At 39.7% G+C, this 21,366-nt stretch overlaps 1 protein-coding gene and 1 long non-coding RNA gene across 2 annotated transcripts; one reads left to right on the top strand and one right to left on the bottom strand.

Moving 5' to 3' along the window:
- Positions 1-8,210: 8,210 nt before the first annotated feature.
- Positions 8,211-17,352, bottom strand: tent5a (terminal nucleotidyltransferase 5A). Its single transcript, XM_002938458.5, has 2 exons — positions 16,711-17,352; positions 8,211-12,764 (listed from the first exon to the last, which is right to left on the bottom strand). The coding sequence occupies exons 1-2, from the start codon at positions 17,137-17,139 to the stop codon at positions 11,985-11,987; spliced, it is 1,209 nt and encodes a 402-aa protein (XP_002938504.1). The 5' UTR covers positions 17,140-17,352; the 3' UTR covers positions 8,211-11,984.
- A 167-nt stretch (positions 17,353-17,519) lies between these two features.
- Positions 17,520-19,584, top strand: LOC105947396. The gene is made up of 2 exons (XR_001924621.2): positions 17,520-17,656; positions 18,400-19,584. It is a non-coding gene; the product is annotated as an uncharacterized LOC105947396 (long non-coding RNA).
- The last annotated feature ends 1,782 nt before the right edge of the window (positions 19,585-21,366 follow it).

Here is a 21,366-nt window from a genome sequence, read left to right as displayed (position 1 = left end):
TCTAAAAATCCCATAGGAATGAATAGAAAGTATCAGAATTTTTCTGTGGTGAGCTCTAATCTCACATTTTGATCAATATGCCTCTAAGCTGACAGGAATGGTATCCACTGTCCTACGTGACATTAATGGTATTTAGTAGTCTTCAGTGAATCACTAAGAGATAGTTATCAAAATGTGAAATTAGAGCTCACCATAGAAAGATTCACCCACGTTCTATTCATTTCTGTGGGGTTTTTAGAAGCAACAGTGAGTGAAAGTTGTGGCTAAACTCCACAGGAGATTTTGTAGGATGTTATCAGACAGACAAAACATATCAGTTAGGTGTAGTTGCATGGGTTAAAATATAATGGGACTGGTACAAAAATCTGATATGCCATCCGACATGTCACGCCTATCGGAAGGAAACATGCTAAATCTTGCATCTGACTTTTTTTTCTCATTGAGATACATTGACATCGGATGCAGATGTAGGAACAAAACACACCACCCAACTTTATCTTATCCAACTTTACATTATAGCCTATGGAGATCAGAATTTGTTGGATCCTACAAAATTTTGTGCTGTTGTGTGTTGTCAAGTGCTGTTGCATGAAGATATTAAATCTGACCTACAAAATCTGATTATATCTCCCATGGAGTTTAGCCCTTAGAGTTCACCATTTGATAAATACACTTTTAAAAATCCCATAGGAACGAACAGAAAGTGGGTGATTCTTTCTGTGGTTAGTCCTAATCTCACATTTAGATAAATCTGCCCACAAGATACCTTTAATGCCAGGATGAAAAACAGGCATACGTTAATTAAGTTTAAATCAAAACCTACTTTAAGTTGATCCAGAGATGGAAAATAGCAGCAGACCAGCTGTCATATAACACCACACAGGGGGAAAATGCTTTTCTGACACATGAACGGTTCCCACGTTCAAGCTTTGCTTATGTTTCATAACAAATGTTATTTTGAGTTAAAAATGTATTATAGTGATGTACCCTACTAATAACCTACTCATTTCAATGAATTACAGTAGAGGCAGAACACTAGGCTCTATCTATTGAGAGAATCAAAACAAATAATCAAATAGTCACCACCAATGTTTTTACACTTCTCAAAAACTATTGTTCTTTTAAAACATTGTCCAAAACTGTACTTCATACTCAGTGTGAACCAAATAATGATTCATATGCAGGCAAAAACACATTTGCACTCCTTACAATCAAATCTTCTTGGTATGCATCCTAACATTTCATCAGATTTTGGAGCAGATGTCTAGCACAAACACGTTTGTCATGTGCTATTAATTCATCATGCTTTCCACTTCTCTTTTGTTTAAATTGGTATGCCTTAATATAAAGTTATCTTACTAATATCCTTTATTTAAATAGTGTCAACTTGTTATGCAGCACTCTAGAGAGATTGTTCATCAGTCACAACAGTCTCTCGGCAGTTACTGTAGCCAAGATATGTCTTGCTTTTTGTCTGCCACATCTCTGGTCACTTTGGTTTAAAAATTGTTTACACTAAATTGAGGCATTCTGAAACATGCATATGCCTAACTATGAAGTTAGAATCATTAACAGGAAAGATAGATTGGTAAAAGTGCCTTGACATGACCATTGTGGCTTTGAACACAGGAAACTATTAACATTGCAACATTGTGCATGAAATATGAATCACTATTTTAAAATTCTGTTTTATTTAAGATGAAACAAATAAGAAAATCTTTTGTGTCTGTTATACCCACACATAACGTCATAAAAAAAGACTACAGCACAAAATGGAAAGCCCTTTTTATAGTCATTATATTAAATCCAACTGGAGAAATTTGATGATGTTCATTTTCCACCTGGTTGGAGCTGAGCTAGTTTGAGTGAGCATGTTTTGATCAATAACCAAAGTGGTCAGATGGGAGTGGGGAGCAAGATGTGACTTAAGCCAAGGCTTATGTAATTTTATTCTTCAGACAAGGAGCTGAAAAAAAGGGTACTTAGTTTAGACTTCAACATATAGCAGGGGTCCCTTTTTTTACCCATGAGCCACATTCAAATGTAAAAAGAGTTGGGGAGCAACACAAGCATAAAAAAGTTCCTGGGGTGCCAAATAAGGGCTATGATTGGCTATTTGGTAGCCCTAAGGACTGGCAGCCTACAGGAGGTGCTAAAATTTCACATGTGCTTTACCCTGTCTGCAATGTACTGTAGGCTAGGACAGCAACATGTCTTCCTACAAAGATTAGCTATGTTACCCTCCCTGGCAGCAGGGGTGTATTTATAGATAGACACCAGAGGGTCTGTGCCTTGAGAAGCGTTCCTCAGGTGCCTATATATCAGATTTTAAAAGAATTAAAACTCCTCCCATTCTCGGACGCAGAGTTTCTAAGGAAATCTGCAGACGGAGACGGGGCTTGGGCTGCGGCATGTGGCATCACTCCTACAAAAGTGACATAACACGGCACTGGAAGTGATGTCATGTACATTCTGCACATGATGTCACTTCTGCAACATAGGGGGTGCATTCAGCTTCAATGCCTTGGTTGGCACCAGTCGTAATTACAGCCCACTGGCAGTGGTCACAGTGGCCCTAGCAATATTTGACACAGTAAGTGGGCCCAGCAAAATTTGGCATAGCGAACCTACATGATATTGTGGGACCAACAATGTATGACATAGTAGTTATAAGATACATTTATCAACATTGGACAAATTTTCCTGTGGGCAGTAGCCCATAGAACCAATCAGTGATTGGCTTTTTCAGACAGCTGCAGGCAGAACAATGAATACAACTATTTGACTGGTTGCCATGGGTTACTGTCCATGGGCAAATTTGCCCAGTGTTGATAAATGACCCTCAATGACCACAGCATTTCATGATACAGGGTGCATAAAATGGCACTCTAATTAACATTTACATGAAGATTAAAAACATTGGAATTCTGAGAAGCCGCATCAATGTAAAAAAACTGGTGGGACAGTATCCCATGTTCCACTTTTAGCATAGACTGTTGTTGATTCTGCCCATGGGCTTTGAGTGACCTCTAAGCTCTTACCATGCTTTGCTCCCCCATAACACTTTATTCATCTCAAGCAGGGTCAGACTGGAGCAATGCAAGAGTCGGGTCTGGGCCACCGGGGCCCACTAGAGCTGGGGCCCACTGGGATTTTTCCCGGTGGCCCAGACCCGACTCTTGCATCGCTCCCCCCTGCCCGACCACTCCTCCCCTGATGCGTTAAATTTATGCGCTCAGGGTAGTATGTTGGGTGGGGGGCCCTGTGAGGGGGGTTAGCGGGGCCACTGTGGGGGGGGGGTCAGGGGAAACCTGCAGGGCCCCTGGGGCAGGAGCCCCGGTGGGCCCTTTACCCCCCAGTCCGACCCTGATCTCAAGCTTTTGACCCCACCATCCTTGTACTATATGTATTGTATATGTGCAGAGCCTTCCATTTTTCTTCTATTTAGTAAAAATGGACAACTGCACAGTTAGAACATGCTCTGTTAGCTGTAATGCTAAGGAGAGCATTATAATTAGATTAAGAATGCATTTATACACAGTGTACTTAAAGAACTTTTATCCACCATTTTAGGATACAGGTGAACCCTGAAACTATTGTGAAAGATTCGCCAAATATCAAACCAAATTCTAATTTGCATATGCGAATTAGGATAAGAAAGGTTTAAAGAGAACCGCGTGCAAAATGTGCAGTGAAAAATTTCAACTTCTTTGTTTATGTGACAAAACGTCACATGATTTTAAGGATTCGGATTAAGCCAGATGCATGAATTTGTCCCAAATCTGAATCCTGCTGAAAAAAGCTGAATCTTGGCCAAATCCTGAACCAATTCGGTGAATCACTAATTTCAACAATGGCAAATGAAAAAGTGGCAGCCCTGTTTCAAAGCAGAAGCATTCTGCCAATTTATCTGCAGCATGAATATACTGTATATTGTAACCATTGCTTCCTATATCTCAGACCAACTATGAATTCACAGGGAATCCATATATCCCAGCATGCTTTAAGAGTAACTACTGCCAAGTTCGTAAAAGCAGCTCCTGTTATGGATTGGTTGTTTGCAGCATTATTCTGGATAGAGACATAGTAATTAGTACTTGACAGTTTCCTGGATAGAGACACTAAAAAACCCTAAAGACTGCATTTGTTTTAATCTTTCAGAACCTTAGATTGAATTGCCCGGTTTGCCTAGTCAACCTGTCTTCACTGGTTTTTAGCCTAATGCAGACAAGTTGACTTTTAAACCACTACTGGAGTTTTCAATAAAATGTGCGCAAACTTCTGGACTGGCAGCAAGTTAAGGAGGAAACATTCAAGATATCAGGTCCATCAGCATGGCTGAAGAAAATACATTTACTACATTTGTACAATGTTAGCTGACTCCATTGACTCCCCTAAATGAAGAGCTTCCAAACTATGTAGAAGTGGATAGCCAAAGAGCTACCATTTATACCTTGATGACTGGTTAAGAAAACGCCTTTCATTTTTTGCAGTTCATTCTTTAATAGCCATGCTGTCAAGTTCAATTTGAAAATGTTTTTCAGCCAGGCTGGGTTCTGAGTTAGCAAGCTAGGATTTTTTGTTAATTTAGATCACATCTGCAAATGATGTCTGTTATAGTCACCAAAGACCATCCATGTTCCTTCCATCATTTTGGGAAGCAGGGCAATGGGAAGCTAATTGATGCAACACAAGGCTCACTTGAGCATCAATCTTTCCTGCTTTGGGCTTCACCTTGTGAGAAAAACCTGGGGAGCTAGGTGATGAAGCATATTTCTTTTTGTGCACAGAACTCTGCATCTTTTTAATATTTGTTGGAATAGTTCCATCATTAGTTTCTGTTCCACACAATTTGGGTGTAGTGGCTTACAAAGTTCTACTTTACCGAAGTGAATTCGAATTCAATTTGAAACTTTTTTTCTGCTATTTTCTTCCTAGCTTGTTTTTTGTTATTGTTTTGGTATTTAAGTGGATGATCTGGGAGTTTTTGATGGTGAATGCATGGTACTAACTCTATGTTTTCCATCATGTGGCCAAAGACTGGGATAATGACATCTGGTAGTCTGATTTGCAGATGCCAGGAGTACACTATCTGACAATGAATAACAGCAGTGGTAAAGTTTGGTTGAGTAATAATAAAGGTCTGGGTCTGTTTCAATAGTTTGGGCTAAGATCCCTGGTTCTATTGAAAGCACAGCTTATGGCTAAAGTAACATTCTTAAAAAGTGATTACTTTGTGACAACAGTTTGGAGAAGGGTCTTTCAGGTTTTATCACAATATTGTCCCTATGAACAATGCAAGGTCTGTAGAAAATGAGTGGAATTGGAAGAAACTGACTGGCCTGAACAAAGTCCTAACCGCAACCCAACTGAACACTTTCAGGATGAATTGGAAAGGGAGGGTTCAAAGAAAGCAAATCCCATTGTCAATGTTACATAATCCAGTGGAAAGTCTCTTGAGAAGAATAGAGGCTGTTTTAGCATTAAGGGGATAATCAACTTTAAATTGATACCCAATGTTTAGGAATGAGATGTTGGACCGGCAGGTGTCTAAATACTTTTGGCTATATAGTGTAAATGTTCCTGGTCTTAAGTACACTCACTTATTAGTATAAGTAAAACATTACTTTTTTATTTAACTGCATACCATAATTTCTGTTTTTTTTATTACTCATCACAAAGTTTCCATTGTTTAAATATTTCTGTTCAATTTAATGCATTAGTAATTAGTACTTGACAGTTTCCTGTCTCTAAATATATCCAGTTTTCATATAATTACAACTGTGAAGTTGTTTCAAAATTCTGTTATGGCTATGGCACACTATATGATCCACCTGCACACGTCCTTTTAGTGTAGCGAGAGTAATGAATGCGATCCAGCTGTCACTGCACAGTCAGAAAATGCAAACATTTTCAGCCTGAAATCGCTCTGTGTGTATAAATAAAGGAGAAGGGCATTTATTCCTGTCACTACCTACACAGGATGGGTGTGATCAGGTCCACCTTTACTCCACCTGTTGAGAAAATAACATGGGGGCAGATTTATTAGTAGGCCTTTAGGTTTATTCATATAAATAAAGAAAATATCTTAATCTTACTCATATTTCCCCAAATTGGGTTTTTCAAAAAACAAAAAAACCTTTCGTCTAAAACCTGGTATTTTTTAAAAAAAACCTGATTGTGGATTTAAAAAAGAAAATACAACAGGATAAAGATCTCTTCTCTGCAGTTTCTTACATTGATGTCACTTGATAGTCAACTAATAATAATTCTGCCCCATAGTGGCCCATTAACCTAATGGAACATGTGTCATATTGACAGCTGCTGATGGCAATGGTGGACAAAAGCTTTTTTATGCAGCTGCAAGTAAAAGAATGTGTTTAAGTGTTAGTAAATGATCCCAAATAGTTTTTAGAAATGAATACTCACTAGGGGTCATTTCCTGAGTCAGTTGTAAGCAAAATTCTATTAAGTAAAGTTACATGCACTCCCATATGGTTGCAACATACTTAGTCCACTCCATTGTAGCAAGAAAGAGACCCCTACTTCGTTTAAAAAAAATTTCCCTCTATAAGCTTTTTTAACTTGGGTACCTTTTATCCCCCCTGAAAAAACCAATGGACCACTTTGGAAGCCCATGCAAGGTCCATTGTTTGATGCAGTCCTCCAGTAAAAGGGTTTTTCCATTATTTTCAAGCCCCTGACCAATCAGATTTCAATCAGCGACCCTATCATTTGGGTCAGTAGGCTGCCTGCTCTAGGATAAATCAATATTACATTGCATGTGGTAAACTTTACCTTTAATTGCTCTGACTCTTGCCTCAATTTTTTGGAAATGTGTTTTAATAAACTTGAGAAAGGTTTTTCATTCTATAGTTCTGCAGAAAACCATTAATGGCTTGTGATCCCTATTTATCTTCCTGTGTAAGAACTAAAACAATCGTTGGAGGCTTAACCTTGTCCTGTAGATTAGAACCCATCTTCGCCATTGACACTCTCCTGTAACTTCATTGAGACCAGCTGCCAGCAATTATGTATTCAAGGACCTATGTACACTTGCTTGGATCCTAAATTCCTGACCTTGGGTTTGTATTCTAGACTACACACTATGTAAAATACTAATTCTTTAATATATTGACCAGCACCCCCCAAAAATTACTGCAGCTACCAAAGGCACTCCTATGCCTGAGAAATACTTATTGTAAGAACTGCTCAAATGGTTTAAAACAGTTTAAAAGCCATTATACCTCTTTTAGCCATATCCATATTGGTTATACATTAATGTTTCTTTGAGTATTTTTAAATTACGCAAAATTAAAATTTAAGGTTACAAAATTGATATGGAGGTTATAAACTTAACAGTTGTTAAAAAAGTGCCAACTTACAGATCATAGAGGTCAACGTTAAGTCTGTTTCAATGAGGGGTGTCAAAACCTTAGGCACCCCCAGTGAAACAGATTGCTAAACATTTCTTTGAGCCAATGGAAAAGCTACCTAAGGGCTGTGCCGGTATCTCAATATCTACTTTCTTGTATCCTTTGGCACTTGCCAATCTGTGCCTTCGCAGTAGAGTAGACCTGCCGAGTTTACTCTACTGTCCATGCGCTAACAGGGATGAAATACACTTTACCTTTCCTTTGGCAATATGGCAAATACATTCAGGCCCACTTAATCAAATTGTTGTACCCTATCTTGTCTTGCATTCCCAGAAATAGTTCATTTATGTAGCTGCCTTTAAGGATTTAAGTGTTATGGATAATGCTGGCAGAGACTGATATATAGATATCTATTTATATATTTACATTTAAAAAGTACTTGGTCTTGGGTTCAAGACAGCCTTGTGCTTTCTACCTGTGGCCTGGGCCCATCAGCAATACTTAACTTGAGCATCTTAAAGACATAAAAGTTAGGGTACAGCAGAGTATGGAGGGGGTGCTTCTGTGCCCCATGGTATTCATTGGAGGAACCCAGGTCGCTGTTCTCTATTTAGCAGTGCAGAGATCTGCAACAATTCTACTACATGCAGAGTGCAAAATGCAAAACACATGGCAGATTGCATGACTTTTTTGCACTTTGCACACTGCACCTAGTAAATTATCCCTTTAAATTCCATGTAGAATTCTGCTACTAGGCAGTAGCACATTACAAAAAGACAACATTTACATTTTGTTAGGCACAGACACTGAATATTAAAAGAAAGGAGACGAGAATAGAAAAAATATCATTTTTATTTACAAAAAATATCCAAATATTGGATGCTGTAAACAAAATTCACAATCCTTTTTCCTCAAGCATGGATGCAAACAGCATGTGTATCATCTGGTTTCCTGCCTGTTCTAGACGATCTATGGTCAATGTTTTTCAAAGAAGCAGTTTGTTACAACAGAGAGTCTCTGAGAAGGCAATGTTTATATGATGAGAGGAGGGAGACTAACTGCATTCAGCCTCCCAAAAAGCTTTTTTTTTTTTAAATTCCTTTCCAAATAATCTACACAATCGTATTTTGTAAGCAACCAGATTAGAAATACATATATTTTCTATATGTTTTCCCACATGTCATTTTGCCACTTTAAGACTTGCTACATGTCTAAATAAGAGCCATTTTTTCACTTTTACAGAATCACCTAAAAGACATTTTCTACAATGAAATGTTAAAGAAAATATTTTTTTTTTGTCATTGGCAAAGCCGTCAAACAACAGCATAATAAAAGTTCATGTACAAAAGCATCTTACAAGAATCAGTTAAAGCTCTGAATAAAATATTCTATGTTATGTAAAGCAACAGTGTATAAAGCAAAATAATATTTTAGAAAAAAAGAAAAATAAAATTCTGACATTGGTGTTTGTTTTTGTTGTATCTGCATAGAGTTAAACTTCCTTGCATTTTTGTGCAGCAACATACAATGGTTTGGCTTGAAAGAGATCTGATGTTTCATCACATTTGTATTAGGTGGTTTATCTTAACACAGATTAGCAATAAATCCATCTTTCACACAAACTATCCAACAGCTGACTTTAGAGTCATTTATTTGAAAAGGGACATTGTTTTCTGCTGTTTCAGAGTTCTATCTGAGTTAGATGATGGACATGTAAGGTCCAATAACTACTCGTCTGAATGGCATGTAAAATTTGTTTTTAGCAATTATAAATATAAATATTTGTTAGTTGTAGCATATGAAATATAAATGATACACAGCTGTTATGACTATTCCAGAAGGAGGACAGCTGCAATCCTATTGAAAATTGTAAAATATGTATTTCAGAGAAAAATCTGCTTGGATAATTTACTAAAAATACAATTTAAGTTTGCAAGAATAATCCAACACCTTTATTTAAGAAATGATTTATTTATGCAATGCAAATAGTTGTGGTAAGATTGGCTATACCCCATCACCAGCTGATCCTATTTCCCCAGCCATCCCTTTCAATTCAACACATAAGCCCTGTGAATATCTATGGATACTGTTCAGAATTAGACAAGCACATCTCAATTATGATTTACTGTCTGAGGACTGAGCCATGGGAACCAAACCTTTCCTCCTAACAATTAATCAAGGAAGGCTCTCCACTGACCAAACATAAAATAGACAGGAGCAGTCACAGAAAAAGCCAGAAATTTCCATGTAAACAGAGAGTGGCAGTGCAATAGCTTTAACAGATCCTGCACATTTCACAGGAATGGTGCTACAGTAAACAAATCAGGTTCCTGCTAAAATAATCTTGAGAGATACAAGAAAGAAGAAGGCAGACATTTGATCTAAATATGTGGGAGTGGGGAGGTGAGGGGGACTCAGATTTGGGGGCTCTGGGAATTAGAATCCTTTTGAGTATTTCACCAGAGACAAAAAATGCATGAAATATTATGTCAAAATTACGAAGTATACTAAGTTTATTTTTCACCTAATAAAACTATACCTCACTATATTGTTATCAGGAGGTGAGGAATCATGATTTTAATATCTTTACACCAACTAAAAGCAATGCAAGCAGCCCCATTAGGCCTTAAAATATCACTTAAATACACATAAAGTATTGGTTAATCCTATGACAATCAATGGGTTTGGAGCTTATGCAAACAGAATACTATGTTTATAATTAAAGTTTACAGGCAAATGAAAGTGAAGACTGCACATGTTCAAAATTCTTTCTTTAAAGCTGTCTAGGTGTTGTGTCATTTCATTTGTGACTACAAGTGGGTACTTGGCACAACTGTCTGAATAATTCTAAATTGAATCCTTGTCCAGAAACAATACAACCCAACTAATTATAGGTATGCCCCATCACATCCGATTAATGCAGCAGGCCAAAACTAAACGACATATGCAAAAAGGACTAAACACAGTTTCATTATTTTACACCCTGGGTTCACTACAACAGTACATTTGGTTGTTACATTTTGGTGTGCAATCTGACAATGGAGTTTTGTTGACAGGAGTCTAGTAAATCTTCATAATAAACACATGAGAAAAATGTAATCACACCAAAAGTGGAACATTAGTGGAAAACATTAATGCAGCTTTAAAACAGTTTCTTGGCTATAACAAAGATAAAGATAGCAAAAGAATTAACTGAAGGTACAGTACTAGCACTGTAAACACAGATTTAACATCTAGTGTAAAAATATTTGGTAATTTCATAAAGACAACAAATGCTGAAAGAAAATAGCCACACAAGTCAAAGTTTAAATTCAATTAAATACCCCTAGTGGTCCAACATTGCACTAATACATTGAGCATTCAACAAGAAACCTAACTGTGTTCAGATCCACTTTCATTTCTACTGGTGCAACTTGGATTTCAAAAGTTTTTGGTTTTTTTTAATTTATATAACTGTGTTTAGTTTTATAGCCACAACATCAGTGTGCTTAAATTATATCCAAAGGCAGATAGAATAAAATGTGAAACCTACAGCTGGTTAGACAACTGCATTTGTTTGATTTGCATAAATAAGTAAATGACTCATCTAGGTTGCTTTTTCACTGGTGATTTAACATTTAAGGTTTATTAAACATAATAGCCAGGTGTGGACAAGGAAATATTTGCAGGGCTTGTACTGTACAAATGTTCTAACCCATGTATTTATGAACTCTTCCTAAATGCTACATTTAGCTGAATCATATTTGATATATCCTTGTGAGTGTCCATGTTAATCACACATCTACTCTCTGCAACTTCTTTATATAAATATATATAATATTTATAATATTATATATAATATTTGCCAAGGAAAATAGGGCATTCACTTCACTGCTTCACAAATGTAAAATGTTATCTTACCTAGTATACCTAAAATAGATGTGTCAATGATGTTATCAAAAAACTAATATTTTCCTAATTTTATGAAGGCAACAGGCACTTTGATACAGTAAGGTAACAAGTACACACATATGCTCTTCTCTATCAGTTGACTAGGGTATATATCTTTAAGAAATCTTTGGTCCAAGCAATCTCTTTTCTACCACTAAACTCTTTCACATTCACATCTATGAAATATGAATGATGTATTCACAATTTTGTTTTATCATTTCTTGCAACTGTGCCATTCTCCCTGGATAGGGGTTGCCTGCAACCAAACAGTTATTCTTTGTTTTTTAGAGGGTACTTGTTTCAAATCCAAAAATAATCCTTCGGTCAGAATTTTTACTTCCTTGCATAAGTTTCATGAAACTTAATCAACCTTTTTGAATTCAAATATTAACAGAGCTGGACTGCCAGCCTGTACTTTTGTTCACCATTTGATCCCTTAAGCAATAAGGGAGGTGATCACTAACATAATAGGCTGCTTGTGCTCTTGGGCTTAACCCAATTACAATCTTCTAGCTTAGGCCTTGCACTCATGTATACCACATGAACCACAAGCTTCACAAAGATTCAAACCTAGGGCAGATTATGACTGCACAAAATAGCACCCCATTGTAATAACTCGGTTTCCCCCTTTTTGTAAGTGTAAGAAACATTTTCCTCCTAATAACCGTTTACTCTGTCTTAATTACAAGGTAACCAAGTGGAGTATGTATGTTGTTGGCATGTGAAAACAGGTTGAACTTGGGCAATGTAGTAATTGCTGAAGTTAGCATCTGCTACATATGGGGCTGGTTGATAGTAGCAAGTTACATTAGCCACATTAGGGATGATGTTTTGTTCAGCCAAGACACGGATTGCTAGCATGGTGATTAGACTCAAAGTCTGCCTTCTTTCATGGCCCATCAAGCATACTGTGCTTTCATTGACTACACCATGAAGAGTCATGAGATAGTCATACTTGCGGTCTTCTAATCCCACAAAGTGGTTCTGCAAGTAAGACTCCAGCTTTCTTTGCTGCTCACCAATGTCTGAAAAGTCAATGAAAAATCTAGAACACATGTACCTCTGCAGGGACTTCATCTCTGTTTCAGAAGCTGCCCTGAATCCCCTTACTAAAAGGTTGCAATACTTGAGAAGGCCACCTCCACGGATCTCCTCAGGATTCCTGGTGGCAATAATCTTGTTACAAAGGTGATCAAAGGCTTCCTGGAAATCCCCATAGACACTCTCCCCAATAATGGTTGGGTGAAAAGTTTCAGTCATAGGGTTCTGAGAACACTCATAAAACAGCAGAAGAGAATCCAGTTTAATCTGAAACGAATCAACGCTGAATTCAAATTGCCTTCGCAAAGAATCCATAAACTTGAGTTCCACATTTTTGCCATGGTTGTTGGATAAGGAGATTAGACTCCATCGATCAGAGTCATTGCAGACTTTTACCATTTTCTGCACATAGGCCTCCTGCAATGTGAAATATAAAACAAGTCCATCACAAAAGTGAAGTGAGAACCAGACAGATAAACAATCCTTGTTTCTTAACATGAACTGCAAACCACCGGAATTAAAAAAAAAAACCTGTGGTAAACAAAGCCACAGCACTGCACTGTGAAGCATTAACGTTGTTAAAGCAGAAAGTAAAGGCTTTAAGAAGCAAAATCTATTTATATGTATAGTTGTACGTCTTATAATAGAAAAAAAAAACAATCTATGTTTCAAATACTAAAGTGTTCTCAATACAGAAAGCCACAATCACTATCACTGCAGGTTAAATAATATAAGTAACCTAAAAAACCCTTTTAACTTGTGCACTATAAAAGTTGCCCCGGACCTTCTTGGCACTGAGAGGGTAAAGTCCTCTTTAGTGTAGTAGAGCTTTGCTTAGGTGCTATCCCACAGGGCCCTCTGGCTGCATGCAGATTAATTAAAGTGCATAGCAGGAGTGCAATGAAGCTATGGCAAAAGATGATGACTAATTTTAGGCAGTTTTTTTCCTCAGCCATAATTTTACTATAAGAAAATGTCCCTCCCTCTTCTATAAGCTATACTCTTCTCTGAGAAAATATGGCGTCTGTATATGTAAACTGTAGCCCCCCAGCTGATGGTACAATGCAACAGATGCATGAGAAACAGCAGGCGTACAGCAATTAGGACACGCATAGGGCATATTTCTTTCTGGGGCTCTTTTGTTAAGTGACCATTATATAGTGACCACTAAGCTTTGGGACAGGACAGCAGTGGTGCTTATTGTCAGACAAAACAAGAGTAGTGCCAAGCCTGAGGAATGCTTAGGTTACAAGTTTATTGTGAATCCTAGCAGTCATTCTACCCTTTCTGCGACAGGCTGACAGCTTGGTGGTGCACTGCTTTCCTTAATGCCAATGGTGAAGATTTCATTTTGCCTCAGAAGACGCAGCAGCAGTGTGGCAGCTCCCATAAATAGTTACATAGGGTTGAAAAAAGACCTGTGTCCATCAAGTTCAACCCATCCAAGTAAACCCAGCACACCTAACCCACACCTACCAATCTATACTCACATACATAAACTATAAATACAACCACTAGTACTAACTGTAGATATTAGTATCACAATAGCCTTGGATATTCTGATTGATCAAGAACTCATCCAGGCCCCTCTTAAAGGCATTAACAGAATCTGCCATTACCACATCACTAGGAAGGGCATTCCATAACCTCACTGCCCTCACCGTGAAAAACCACCTACGCTGCTTCAAATGGAAGCTCCGTTCCTCTAATCTAAAGGGGTGACCTCTGGTGCGTTGATTGTTTTTATGGGAAAAAAGAACATCCCCCAACTGCCTATAATCCCCTCTAATGTACTTGTACAGAGTAATCATGTCCCCTCGCAAGCGCCTCTTTTCCAGAGAAAACAACCCCAACCTCGACAGTCTAACCTCATAGTTTAAATCTTCCATCCCCTTAACCAGTTTAGTTGCACGTCTCTGCACTCTCTCCAGCTCATTAATATCCTTCTTAAGGACTGGAGCCCAAAACTGCACTGCATACTCAAGGTGAGGCCTTACCAGGGACCTATAAAGGGGCAAAATTATGTTCTCATCCCTTGAGTCAATGCCCTTTTTTATACAAGACAGCACTTTATTTGCTTTAGTAGCCACAGAATGACACTGCCTGGAATTAGACAACTTGTTATCAACAAAAACCCCTAGATCCTTCTCCATTAAGGAAACCCCCAACACACTACCATTCAGTAGATAGTTTGCGTTTATATTATTTCTACCAAAGTGCATAACTTTGCACTTATCAACATTGAACCTCATTTTCCAGTTTGCTGCCCAGTTATCTAATTTTGTCAAATCGCTCTGCAAAGCGGCAGCATCCTGCATGGAACTTATAGTTTTGCACAATTTAGTGTCATCAGCAAAAATAGAAACAATACTGTCTATGCCCACCTCCAGGTCATTAATAAACAAGTTAAACAGCAAAGGCCCAAGGACTGACCCCTGCGGTACTCCACTAACCACACTGGTCCAATTAGAAAATGTTCCATTTACAACCACTCTTTGTACTCTATCCTTCAGCCAGTTCTCTATCCAATTACAAATATTATGTTCTAGGCCAATATTCCTTAATTTGATCATTAACCTTCTGTGAGGTACTGTATCAAACGCTTTAGCAAAGTCCAAGTAGATGACATCAACTGCCATTCCAGCATCAAGGTTCCTACTCACCTCCTCATAAAAGGCAACTAAATTAGTCTGGCAAGATCTGTTACGCATAAAACCATGCTGGCACAAACTAATAGTATTGTGAACTGCAATGTATTCAAGTACCCTATCCCTTATTACCCCTTCCAAAAGTTTTCCTACTACTGATGTCAGACTAACAGGCCTATAGTTTTCAGGCTGAGAACGGGATCCCTTTTTAAATAACGGCACCACATTAGCAATCCGCCAGTCTCTTGGCACCATGCCAGACCTCAATGAATCCTGAAAAATTAAGTGAAGAGGTTTGGCAATCACAGCGCTCAGCTCATTTAATACCCTGGGATGAATCCCATCCGGCCCTGGACCTTTGTTTACCTTTACATGTTCAAGTCTCTTTTGAATTTCCTCCCGAGTGACCCATGCGTCAGTAGCTAAATTACTAGAACTGGGCATATTACAAGGGAAGCCTTCATTATCTGGCTCCTCAGATGTATAGACAGATGAAAAATAAGAGTTCAAAATTTCAGCTTTTTCCCCGTTTTCATCAACCAACGTACCCCCCCGTGATAATAAAGTTCCCACCCCTTCTTGCTTCATTTTTTTACTATTCACATAATTAAAAAATAATTTTGGATTCTTTTTACTCCTAGCAGCAATATCCCTTTCCATCTCTATTTTAGCTTGCCTGATAGCTTTTTTGCATGCTTTATTTGCTTCCTTGTACCTGATGAAAGTTTCTGCTGTCCCAGCTAACTTGAATGCCCTAAAAGCACGTTTTTTCTTACCAACCTCGACAATAACACTTTTATTCAGCCATAAAGGTTTTGCTTTGCGATGCCTCTCCTTGCTTACTAGGGGGATATACTGTTGCGTATACCTACAAAGCAATGTTTTAAAGATGTTCCATTTTCCTTCTGTGTCTAACCCCATGAAAAGCCTTTCCCAGTTGACACATTGCAGAGATGCCCTTATACTGGCAAAGTCTGCACGTCTAAAATTGAGTGTTTTAGTTACTCCCTTATAGCGCTGTCTCTGCAGCATTATCTCAAAGGAGACCATGTTGTGATCACTGTTCCCCAAATGCTCACCCACACAAATGTTAGAGATAAGTTCATTATTATTAGAAATCACCAGGTCCAAAATAGCGTCATTCCTAGTGGGTTCTTGAACTGCCTGAAATAAAAAGTTGTCATTTAGCATATTTACAAACCTACTAGCTTTTTCTGACTTAGCCACCCCATTACTCCAGTCAATGTCCGGATAATTAAAGTCCCCCATAACAACAACTTGACCCAGTTTTGAAGCCTCCTCCATTTGCAACAATAGCTGGGCCTCATCCCCCTCATCTATACGGGGTGGTTTATAACATACACCAATGATCATTTTCTTTGTGACCTTCAGCCCTACTGAAATTTCTACCCAAAGAGATTCGACGTTTTCATTGGTAATGTCTTTATTACATGGCTTTAAGTCTGACTTTACGTAAAGACAAACCCCTCCACCCTTTTTAATCTCTCTGTCCCTCCTAAAAAGTGTATACCCATTTAAATTCACTATACCCATTTAAATTCACATAAATAACTAATACAAGCGAATTACATGTGCTTTTTTAGGCAAGAAAGTAAAATCCTAATTAGAAACTGGGGATATTGCCCTTTAATATATAACCCCCACCGATCCCGCAGATAGAAGATGCCTGGGTCTGCACAAAATACTTTTTATACCTTGAGGGTGAGGGGCGTGATCTTCTCTTTGTTAACCCCTTCAGGTAAGAAGTCCAGCAAGCAGTCCAGCACCACATCCTTGACAGTCTGGAACTCGGCCTCCCCTCTGAGGTCGGTGCAGAAGATGAGGTCTAGGTCTTTATAGCCCAAGCCGCTATCCTCATGCAGAATATGACTGGCCGCCGAACCGTTCAGTCTAACGTCCCTGACCCTAATCCCCTTCTCCTCCAGGCGGCTCCGCACCACCTTCACGATCTGACTGGGCTTCATCTCCAGGGTAGGGAAGTTACCCCGGCCGTGGATGGGAATAGTTTCGGTAAGGATAGCGTCCAGTCGCTGCACTTGTTCCCAGCTTAGAACATTGCAGTTGGCGCTGTCGCAGCTGCCCGTGCATATTCCGCTCGGGTTGGAATGCTCATCATCTGCCATGGTTCCTTCCTCCTTTCCTAAATCGCAGAGAGGCAGTTTGTGGCCAAGTGGGTCTCTCTAAACCGGGGATAGAAATAGCTCCTAAAGCCACAGTATTATGCTGGGATCAAACAGCTGCGCAACGTCTTTCCTTAGCGTTACTTCCTACTCCCAATGCCATGTACAGAACGCTCCTTCTGCAGCTCCGCTCTATTACACTATATCACCAACTCTGCCTGCGCTTTTTTGCCTCTCTCTATTTTATAGACAGGAGCTCTGTGTCTGTGAGTGAGTCACCCGGCCCCGCCCCCTCATACACGCCCCGCCTTTCAGCGGAGTTGTGTGCCCGGACAGCTCTCCTTCGCAGACTGGTTTTCCAGCTCGTAGCGCCTAAAGTCAGCTTGTGTGGAACGGCAACCCGCAAGCGATGGAGGGAGGCCGGGAGCTGTAGTCAGAGCTGCTATGAAACATTTTAGGCTGCTGGCTTCGAGTAAAACACTGCGGCGCAGCGTGGCTACAGGGCAGAAAAACATTTTAGGTATTGGCTATAGGAAAATTGAGCGAACGCATAGCATGATAGTGGTGCCGTGCTTCGTGGGTTACCAGCTCTTATTTTACTACACTTAGGTGCTGCTTGGCGCCCCTTGGGTATTTGTAGCTCAACAGCTGAGTTACTGCAGGCTAAGGGAATTAGTGCAGGCATGGAAGTCTGTGTCGTCTTTCTTTCCTCGCCCAAGAGCGCCAACCCCCGTCTCCCACTCATTCAGGAAAATAGGGGCGACCCTTCTTGGGCCGGTGCTTTGTACCCAGAGCTTCTCCCATATTTTAGTTATAACATCGGGTAGACGCCTGCAACTTTCCAGCGCACTCGGGGATATTCCAGAAAAAAAGTGATTGGCAATCAGCGGCGTCCAATCAGAATGCGATTACGCAAATGTGACTCACAAGCCGTGACAGGCGAGAGCGATCCAGAAGGGACTGGGGTCGGAGTCACTCGCTTTCTTCCCTGTGCGTAGGCAATGGAGCGGTGGGTTCGTGGGAGCGTTTGTTTTATTAGAGCTATAAACAGGGGCCATGATTTAACCTGACTAATGTATATGACAGAAACGGTGTTAGGGTAGTATAGAAAGAATGCCTGTATCCGGACGCTGCGGAGTTCCCAGTGCTTTCCTTTTTGCGGGGGGTGGGTTCGATATAGTTACGATGGATGTATTATTATTGTACAGTCATTTCATTTATAAATTCAGTATATACTGAAACCTGCAATCTTCCCCACCCCAGGCATCCCGTTGTTAGCCGAAGACTGGCGGGGTTGTAGGGTATAGTTCAACAACAGCTGCTGCAGATTGGAGAGCCATGATTTATGGAACATCCACCCCAGATTTCCTTCCGTACCAGGGGCCCCTTTGCTGTAGCTCCGGCCCTGGCTGCTGACAAGTGAGAAGTGTCATGTTTCCTTTGACCTGCTAAAGCTTCCAATATGTAAAGGAGGAACAGGTTGTCTGTATGTGTTTTGCATAGGTTTACTGCTCACTAAACTTGGTTGCCTGCCAAAATACTGCCCAGATGTACATGCGGGCACAATAGCACCTTGCACTTACCCTGTGCCTGACTTTTTGGCACTTTTGTTAAAGTTCACAGTTCTCCAATTTGCTTGCGTAGAAAGCTGGTGTCTTATCACTTTAATCTCCGGAAAGGGAATAGATCATTAATTATGGATGATCATTTGCAGTCCCCCTTGCACGGTTCTGACAGAGCCAAGCTATAGCATGAAATCTATCTGGCTTCTTGCCCTGGGGTGCATTGCATTCAGCAGTGTGACAAGAGTGCCCCCTGTCAACCATTTCATGCAAAACAGCCAGATGGCGGGGTGGGTTTCCCGCACAGACCCTCTTCTGTGTTAATTTGGGATGCTGTACCTTTCAGGAGTTAACTGAAATCGAGGAAGAGATATTCTAAGAAATTTATGAATGAGCTATTCCTCCTCTTTCACAGATGTTTCACTAGAAAAGCAGCTCAAGTAGGCATTTGGGTCTATATTTGTTTTTGAAAGAAAGAGGCACACATGCAGCCTTGGTGTCTGAGCAGCTCTGGGATTATCCAGTTTCTCTGCTGCTATTAAATACAGAAAAGATCAGACAGGATAAAAAAAAAGGCAGGCAGGATACTTCACTAAGCATTTCACAAGCCCTGTCTGCATTTACTTAAGCCATGCCTACCCACAATACAAACAGGGTATTAAGATGCAAGGTGATATTGTGTAGATGTGGGTGTTGAAATAGGATTTTCACTGCGTAGCAGATACAACAAGGATGAGACAAAAATCAATATAAATGTTGTGACTTTTCAGTATTTTTACATTTGTAACATAAAAAGGGTTATTTAAATGATTTCATTTAATGCAAAGCAGTGTAGATTGTAATCATTCTGCATTTAAAGGATAATATACAATTTTTGTGAGCATTATTGAGCATTTTTTTTCATTATCTAGGCAGTAAAGCATGAGTTATACTTATATTGCTGATAGAAAATTTGTAATATACATATATAGCTTTAACATGTAGGGTAGGAGTTGAAACAGTCATGTTATTTTCTGCTTATTTTTTTTATAAACAGCTCAACATATAATATTTGTGGAGCTTGCCTTTAATTAGGTATGAGACAAAACAGTCCACAATCATTGATTTACATGAATACAAAGGTGTGCCAATGGATACTTAGGGGGAGATTTACTAATCCACGAACACTCCGAGCGTATCTTCGGCGACTTTTTCATCTTGTGCGACAAAATCATATTGTCGCACCGAGTACGAAAGTTTCGGATTCATTCAAGCTTCGTTATCGTGACTTTCCTTGGGCCAGGTTGGAGCTGCACAGTGCCATTGATTCCTAAGGGAGGCTTCCAAAATCATGCAATCATGCACAGAAGGATCAAAGTCGGAAAGGTTTGCCTGCATTTTCCGATCATTCGGTACGAAAATTTTGTGACTTTCGGATCACCAATACGGTATTATCGTGACTAATGCGATTTTTTCGTAAGCATATTCGTGATATTTGTGATCTTAAGAAATTATCGGATCCAATCCGAATTTCTCCCATTCGGGATTCGAACTCATGTTTTCATGAATGTGCCCCTTAGTGTAGGGGTTATTATAGTATGGGGCTCAAACAAAGCACCAGTTTGTGGCAACATTAATGCTGGCTAAAATCAGATTAAGAACAAATGTAGCATGTTAACTCCTTTCGTACATTTCCAGTAGTTAGGAAACCAGCACAGATGAGAAATGTTAAAGCTCACAGACAATTTTGCTCATGATCCTCTAAATTAAATAACACCCAGTGCAGATGTCCATGGTCTCCTATACTACTGGATTTAAATAGCCTTCTTTTTTTTATTCCAACAAGTTTTTATTGAAAACAAAGCATTGGCATTAATACAGGTGAGGTATCAAGCATATGTTACATCACGGTTCAGCTTACATTTACACATTCGTGAGATAAAGACAATTAGTTTATCCAAGTAGCACTCGCCTTAGATACAACGGTGTAGAGATTAGTCGTTCCCTCTAGTTCATGGGGTATCCTAATGGGTTTCCACAGTAGGGAGTACTTGGGTTACCCTGGTTCCCTGTGGGTCAGCTCGGTTACACCTGAGTTTTATTTAGCTTTGCCGGACGGTGTGTGCTTCCCAGCTCCCCCAAATGTTGGTATAGGTGACCCTTTTCCCTTTCCTGCGTAGAGAATGCTTTTCTTGCAAACATACCTCATTCATGGCATTCAGCCATGAGTCATAGGATGGGGCTGTCTGCCCTTTCCAGTTCAGGGTTAGTTGTCTACGGGCCTGTAAATACGCCTTAGTTATGAGAGTTTTTAGACCTTGGTTTAGCTCTAGGCTGGAGGTTATGCCATGGATGCATACTTTTGGGGACAGGGTGATATCTGAGTCTGTCACCGCATTTAGCTTAGTAAGGATCGACGCCCAGTAGGTAGTTAGCATTGGGCAGGACCAGAGAGTATGCAAGAGGGTTCCAGTCTCCGCCTGACACCTAAGGCATAGCGGGGACGACTCCGGGTAAATTTTATGCAGTTTCGCGGGGGTGTAGTAGGCCCGGTGGATAAGGTAAAGCTGCAACATCTCGTGCCTACAGTTAATGGACACAGTTTTTGGGGAGGCCAGTACATCCTTCCATTGATCATCTAATATGGGACCTAGGTCCTTCTCCCAGGATTCCCTGCATTTCATGGTAG

Source organism: Xenopus tropicalis, chromosome 5 (assembly GCF_000004195.4).
Source record: "Xenopus tropicalis strain Nigerian chromosome 5, UCB_Xtro_10.0, whole genome shotgun sequence".
Taxonomy (NCBI): Eukaryota; Metazoa; Chordata; class Amphibia; order Anura; family Pipidae; genus Xenopus; species Xenopus tropicalis.
This window is presented reverse-complemented; position numbering and strand designations above follow the sequence as displayed.

Coding starts and splice junctions, on each gene's coding strand:
- tent5a (XM_002938458.5), bottom strand. CDS start 17,139: ATGGCAGATGATGAGCATTCCAACCCGAGCGGAATATGCACGGGCAGC. Junction 12,765..16,710: donor TCACGCCCCTCACCCTCAAG/GTATAAAAAGTA, acceptor TTCACATTGCAG/GAGGCCTATGTGCAGAAAAT.